Source organism: Silene latifolia, chromosome 1 (genome assembly GCF_048544455.1).
Source record: "Silene latifolia isolate original U9 population chromosome 1, ASM4854445v1, whole genome shotgun sequence".
Lineage (NCBI taxonomy): Eukaryota > Viridiplantae > Streptophyta > Magnoliopsida > Caryophyllales > Caryophyllaceae > Silene > Silene latifolia.
In genome coordinates, this window is record NC_133526.1 from 14,776,549 (window position 1) to 14,784,170 (window position 7,622).

The following is a 7,622-nucleotide window of genomic DNA, read 5'->3' on the forward strand; positions in this document are numbered from 1 at the left end:
TAATAAAGTTGCATAGCAAATCTCACTCAATCTTGTTTTTCATGAACGAACAAAACACTTGAGCATAGAGTGCCATTTTATAAGGGATAAGCAACAAGAGTATTTTTGAAGACTCATCATGTTCAGTCAGATATTATGATCAAGGCATTGGGGACTGAACAACATAAGTTTTTTTGCTAACAAACTTGGTTTGATCTTTTATTCGATTTCAGCTTGAGGAGGGGCTATTGAGTATTTGAGTATATACAAAAGTTTAGTTAGATTGGTTATTATTCATAGTCTATGTATACTCACACAAGAAGTAATAATTCTACATCTTTGTAATAAGAGAATTACTCTCATCAATAATATTTTCTAAGTAATAATTTAGTAACAATTCCATTTTTTGCTTCATCTAGTCATGATTCATAGTAGAATCTTATAACAATAAATTGTAAACTCACTATATGGGTTGATTCTTGGAAAATATGAAAAATAAACGGTAGACCTTGAATTATTATGTGAGACGGTCTTATATTATAAGACGCTCTATTTGTATAAAAATCAATCTTTTTATTGGTAATAATAACTGAATGGTTCACGTGTGAGAGATTGTCTCATTCCAGAATTTGTGACTGCAGACACTTTGACAGTCACATACACAAATAATTAAGAATACATAGAATTTCTCATTAGTCACGACTTGTATAATTATCAAGATTAAACTTCTGATATTCTGATCGGACCTTGGATCCGACCCGCCCGACACGTTTGATAGGTCTACCAATTAACTATAAGAGTATATGTAAGAGCTTCACATTAATCATGATTAATGCGATCGTCAAGATTGAACTTCTTCTCCATATTCTCAAACAGAAGCTTCCCACAATCGTAATCACCTTTGTTAACCATCACCTTCGCTAAGAAGGATGCCAAAACATGTTCTCTTAATAAGCTCGTCAATTTTCCGCAACTTTGTTGTATATTTCCAACAATAAAAGCCGTAGTAGTTAATTCGATAACTCTCCATCTTCGCTCTTGTGCATATTTGCCTAATGCATCTTTGATTAGTACATAATCGTCTTGTAATTGCGACTTATTTGTATCCGCACAACCTTGTAACTTGGCTTGACCGATATATTTGGCAAGGACGATTGCATCTTCCAAGGACGAGCAACCTCCTTGACCAAGGTCGGGTGTCATCGGATGAAATGCATCACCCACGACACAAACATTATCTTTGCTTATATTTCCCCAAAATAGTTCCCATGGCGGCCTTAAGCTTAATGGCGAAAACAGGACATCTTCATCTTTAGTTTTGTCTATGATTTCGAGTATCTTTGGAGGAACACGTTTGAGATTACTTAACACAAACTGCTTCATCATTGCTTGATTGCCTTTCAATCCTTTCTCTGTCATGACAAATAAAGGGCAATAAAAATTAGGCCGCGCGAGGCAAAGTCGGTGAGCTACTCAATTATTTACACGAAAAAAATACTACTCCCTCCTATTTCCTTATATCTTCCCCTTTCTTTTGGGCACAAAAATTAAGAAAGGGGAAGAAAGAAGGAATAAAGTAGAATAAAGTATTGTAAGTTGTGAAATTTATAGGTGAGAGAAAATACTAAAGAATAAATGATGAATAAAGAATAGATAAAGTAATGGGAGTTGTTGATTTTTTAGGAGAGATAAATTAATAAAAAATGAATGAAATTTACTAAAAAAGGAAAGGGGGAAGATAATCAAACTTGTATGAAAAAAGAAAGAGGGAAGATAATAGGAAATTGGAGGGAGTATGTGACTTAGCGAGTTTAGTTGAAAGAGACTAAAAAAATTGGATGTAGAAAAAGACAAGCTTACCATTTGGATAATTTGTTTCTACATAATCTCTCCTAAATAATTTGATTACTATAATATAATTTATAAACTTTGTGGAATTTGATATGTTTTTTTTGGGGGGTTCAGATGAACGCAATATGTCATGGGTGAGAATTGAACCCTTAATTTCATGGCTTATGAGACTCATATATGAATCACCAAATTTTCAGTTAAAAGCAACACTTCATATGAACAAACCTTGATCAGATGGTGGCCATATATAAAACCAGTATACACTTGTGTCATCGCAAGGAACAATTCCGAATCGAACTCCATTGCCTATGCATTGTAGAAATACAGGCTCGAGCTTATGAATTCCGGTAAAATGTGCAAATCCCCTTATAGACCACCTTCCATCAAAACGGGGCTTCTTAAATCTTAACCATCTCGCTACTACTGAATTTACTCCATCTGCACCGATCAACACCTATATTGACAAAAATAAGTTTATATACGGAGTATGTAACACCCGATAAATAACATTAATGTTATTACCTTGGTTGTAAGGGTAGAGCCATTGGCAAGATGCAACATTTTGAAATAACCCATATCTTCAATATAATCGACCTTTGTCGAAAACATTATATAATCTTTGGGAAGCTCTTTCGCAATGGCTTCTAAAATGGCTTTCCTCTCCACAAAGCGTGCTTCATAGGAACCACTACTTTCATAAAAATGATCCAAGAAATTATTATAAGAACCAACTCAATCTCGCAATAAGACGGAAAATCGAGTGTTAAAATTGTCCAACAACAACAACAAGAAGAGTTGTACTTACTTTCTTCTTTTACTGTTCAGTGAAGTCCTTGAAATTTGGCGCCCTGTGTTTGTTGAGAGCCAAACCATCCTACAATTATGCAACTCAAGTTAACAACAAATCTCAAAATATATACGATGTGAAGAATCACATGTTAGGTCTCCCATATCGGAGAAAGAGAGAAGTGTAATCTACTTCATAAATTAAAGAGCTACTACTCTCATTGTCAATTGGTTTTGGGATGGAACCTTTTTAGACTTGTAAGGTGGACACTCTCTCCTCCTTAACGGATGCGGCCCAGGCCTATATGTGATCTAACATACTCCCTCCGTCCCGATTATTGTTTACTTAAAAACTTTGCAATATAGAAAGTTAAATAAATAGATAAGACACTCAAAAATAGAATAAGTAAACAAATGACCAAAATGGAAAGACTTACAAATGTTATGATTTTAAGTGGAATGGAATAAAACAGGAGTATTTTTATACGATTTGAATTACAACCCCAAATATATTACTCCTAACATTGCGTGATTGCATCTTTTTATAATTGTGAGTTTAGGGGTTAATGATCCAACCCCTGATAACTTTTGAAAACCGTGTGTAGATCAAACGAGTTAGCTCAATAATAAGCGAGACAACTTACTAAAGGTCGTTACTACAGTCCTACACTCGAGATCTATATTGCAAATGATGTAAACTTATATGCAATAAAAGTACTAACTCGAGAATTTGAGTATGATGTTGACGGAGAGAATCGGCAACACCAAGAGCATCCAAAGCAATCCAAGCATTGCTCCACATCGCCATAGCAAAGCCAGAGCATCTCAGACTATCCGAGGTTTCCAACACCAAACTCTTCAATCCCATTCGATGTAGAGCGAGTGCCGTTGCTAGTCCCCCTATTCCTCCTCCTACTATCACTATTTCTTCCATTTTTATTTTTCAAGGCAATTTAACTGCTATGTTACGATTCTAATTATATATTTATATTTATATATGGTATTGCCGTATTGATTAGCTTTACTTGTCATATTAGTTACATGACGTATCATGGTACCATAAGTCCATAAAATATAGAAAAATAACTGCAATTGGCAAATAGATCATTCCATTTAGGAGCATATATTATTAGGATCACGTGATTAATGTCTTGTCTATGATTCTCTCTTTATAGTCAATTCATTTTGCATTTTATTATTTAGGTCTTTCTAATCTTGTGCACATGAACCCCTACAAGTATATTTTTTACTTGGAAAATTGTAACAGACACAAGGCATGACATAATAATAGTTAAGTTTTAAAATAGAGAGTTACTAAAATATAAAAAGTTTAAAAATAACGAGAAGTAAAAGAGAGTTAAAAAGTCATTTTGTATACAATATTAATATTGTTTCTTGGCGTTGAGAGTGAAAATAAATGTAAACAAATTCCATAATTAGAGAATACTAATTCATCACTCTAATAAGGACTTGTTTTGTTTGATTCACCACATGAAACTAAATTTCTATGAAATTTTTTTTTTTTTTTTTGAGGAAAACACCCGCAAGGGTATTAAATTAATAACGATCGATCAAACATTACAGCATTGTTTGCGACAGAAGGTAAAACATTCGCCCAAGTCGAGCTACCAACAACCCGAGGCGTAAGATGCGCTAAAGCGTGCGCTACACAATTGTTCACTCTAGATGTATAAGACCATAAAACAGAATCAAAATCAGTACAAAGATCTAAAATGTCGTCTATAACTTGCGAGAGGATGCTCCTTCCTTGCTTTCGTTCCCGCAACATATCCACCACCTGTAAACAATCGCTTTCCACCACCAGACTTCGATGCCCTCTATCCCGTGCAGCTTGAAGACCATCAAGAACAGCTACCGCCTCCGCCATACATGGTTCCCACTGCTGCTCTCGAACAATTGCTCCACCCCACAGAACATGTCCTCGGCCATCCCTGCAAACAAACCCCGAACTTACTCCCTCCCCTTCTATGAAATTTGAATTTATATGAATTTGCACATTATGAGTTGTAAAAATATTGTTTGGGTGAATCTGAAACTCTAATCCGTGTAAAAATTCATAAATTAAAGGGTCGTGTTTTTTCACATACGAATTTTACAATTATACCCTTACCATTTTTTCCTCCCTCACCCAATTGATGTTTTTTCATCTCCTTTCCTTTCACCTCCCTTCCATTCACCTCCCTCCGACAACTCAATCCGTCCAACCATACTCCGGTCGATGCCGTGCTCCAGCCGACCATGATCCGACGTCAGTGTCATGGTAAGCTAGTTGTTACTAGCTTATCTTTGTACCAATCGTTGGTTGGCGCAGTGGTAGCATGGGGCTGCGCTTGGTAGGGAGGTCTGCGGATCGATCCCCCACAACTGCGATTGGGAGGGGTTTAAATACCGTAATCCTTGGACACGCCCCGAAATCCGGATTAGTCGGCCCAATGTGGTTCGGATTACCGGATGGTTTAGACCAAAAACTAGCTTATCTTTGTCACATAAGATTTTCAAGCCAGAATATTTTTAAGATACAAACTATTACAATGATAAGCTACTAGCTTAGTGTTGTGGCTTAAATGGATTCATATATCAACTACCTTCCACAACACCCTTTTAATTAATACATTTACTTTTTTTACCTAGAAAATAAAAATTAAAAATATTCAAGTGTTGTTTTGATTGGTAGATTTTTTCTTGTAGGCTCATTTGAGCTACTAGGCCCATTTGAGCTACTAGCTCCATGGAGCTACTAACCCTATTTAAGCTAGTACATGTAAAGTACTTCAATAGTTAAATAAGTAGCTTGTAAAGTCTTTTTACTTAACCATTTGAGATGCTTTAAGAGTGCAAGATTTGATCACCCATTTACCGCCCCACTTATAATATGCGACGGATATTACTTCTTGCATTATTGCCCCACTAATCAATCCTCACTACTAATCAATCCTCACTGGATCATTTGGCCACTCATATTTTGTTAAATAAATCGGCAATCGTCAGGGTTCGCATTAATATGAAACTCTATACGTAACTTTGTATTTTTCATTTGACATAAATTTAAATGGCAATCAACTAACCTTTAATTAAGCTTTAAAACAGTTAACATTGTTGTAGGATCCTGATTAGATCCTACGATTCTACGACTTTACGATCCAAAAACGCTTGACTGATCCCAGATCTTACGATTCTATTATGGTAATAGAATCTTACGATCCTATTCGCTCGAAAATTTCTAAATGTAGGATTATAATATGATCTTACGATCTTATTTTATGATAAAAGAATAAATATATATTTTATATAATACTCCCTCTTATCCATCGTTTTTTTCCCCTTTGAAGTGGGCACGGGGATTAAGGGTGGGAAGTATAATATTGATAAATATATGAGTGGGGTTTGGTAATTGGAGAGAGATATGAATAATTATGATTAAATATTAATAAAGGTGATGGGTGGGGTTTGGTTATTGGAGAGAGGTAGGAATAATTAGAATTAAATATTAATAAAGTATATAATGTGGTTTGGTGAGTGGAAAAAGGTAGGAGTATAATATTAATAAAAACTTTCTCAAAAAGGAAAGGGGAAGAAAACCTGAATAATCCGTTTTAGGAAATAGGGAAGAAAAGAGTGGATAGGAGGGAGTAACATTGTAAATATATTGCTCCCTAAGAGCATCCGCAAAGGTGGAAAATGCCTCCCATATGTCCTCTCTCTCCTCAAATGGGGAGCCTCATTATTGCACAAACTTTCCCTTAATTAGAGGCTCCACCATTTATAGAAGAGGTCCCCAAAAAAATAAGAAGGATAAAAAGTGTTATTTTGGGGAGGTTCCCATATATTTGGGTGTGTGTTGGGGAACCCCATTATTGTATAGATGTAGATATGAATTGGGGAGGGTAAATGTAAAAGTTAGTGGAAAATCAGTTAATGTATTACTCCCTCCGTCCCGGTCATTTGTTGTCCTTTCATTTTGGCACAAAGACCAAGAAAACCACTAAATATACCAATTTACCCTTCACTCATGCATCAGTTGCAGCGGGAAACTCTAGCTTTGCTAAAAAAAAGTGGGACCCAGATTCAAAAGTGGTACCGGCCTTCATTTTTCTATGAGACTTGAATAACTGCTTGCGTACATTCAGACTCCAGAGCATGCTAAAATAGAGTAATAGTGATATTGATGAGACTCCCTCCAAATTATTTTCATGGGGTAGTATAGTCATTGAACCCTTTAAAAACATCCTAAAATGGAAAGGACAACAAATGACTGAGACACCCAAAAAAGGAAAAGGACAACAAATGACCGGGACGGAGGGAGTATACAACTGGTTGTATATACAACTTATTCAATACAGTTGAGCTTTGTTATAAAGTTATTGAGCTCTACTAACAAAATTATCGAGTTATAATACAAAGATATTGAGCTTAACAGAATAATTATTAAACTCAATAACTTTGTAAAATAGCCCAATAACTAGTAAAATAGCTCAACAACTTTGGGTAAGAGATCAACAACTTTGGGGCAGTTGTACAATGCCACTATACAACTGGTTGTAGGATAATATTTATGGTGGAAAATGAGATAGACGAAAGAAAATGAAAGAGAAAATTTTGGGAGCCTCACTTTGCGGATGCTCTAATACTCTATAATAGGTTGTTATAAAAGTGGTTGACTTACGTAAGTCTTTATGCAATAGATATACTCGTACTTACTCCGTATTAATTAGACTTGCTCTAACATCACGGCGTGGGTCCATAAAACAATCACGTTCATCATGTGTGGTCTGACATTGTCAATGTAATAAACTTTCGCAAAGGTGGGCACACACATGGATTCCGACTTTTTGCAGCGAGATAAGCAACCACCACTTTTCTAGTGTAGTAGGTTATTTATTTTAATAAAAAATTGAACACAAGACCTCACCACTAGACTAAATTACTTATTTTGATATTTACATGTAACAAATTTTATTTGCCAAAGGTCTCAAGTTAAAGTCTAT

General features: G+C 35.4%; 1 protein-coding gene across 2 annotated transcripts; it reads right to left on the minus strand.

The window, feature by feature from the left end:
• Positions 1 to 651: 651 nt before the first annotated feature.
• LOC141599666 (monooxygenase 2-like) lies at positions 652 to 3,648 on the minus strand. 2 transcript variants are annotated; one of them, XM_074419765.1, is made up of 5 exons: positions 3,339 to 3,648; positions 2,636 to 2,704; positions 2,353 to 2,518; positions 2,056 to 2,284; positions 652 to 1,391 (listed from the first exon to the last, which is right to left on the minus strand). In XM_074419765.1, exons 1-5 carry the CDS (start codon positions 3,548 to 3,550, stop codon positions 799 to 801), a joined length of 1,269 nt encoding a protein of 422 aa, XP_074275866.1. In that variant the 5' UTR covers positions 3,551 to 3,648; the 3' UTR covers positions 652 to 798. The 2 variants fall into 2 exon arrangements, with proteins under 2 accessions (XP_074275866.1, XP_074275857.1); XM_074419756.1 differs by having other exon boundaries at positions 2,353 to 2,521; positions 3,339 to 3,626.
• Between the last annotated feature and the right edge of the window lie 3,974 nt (positions 3,649 to 7,622).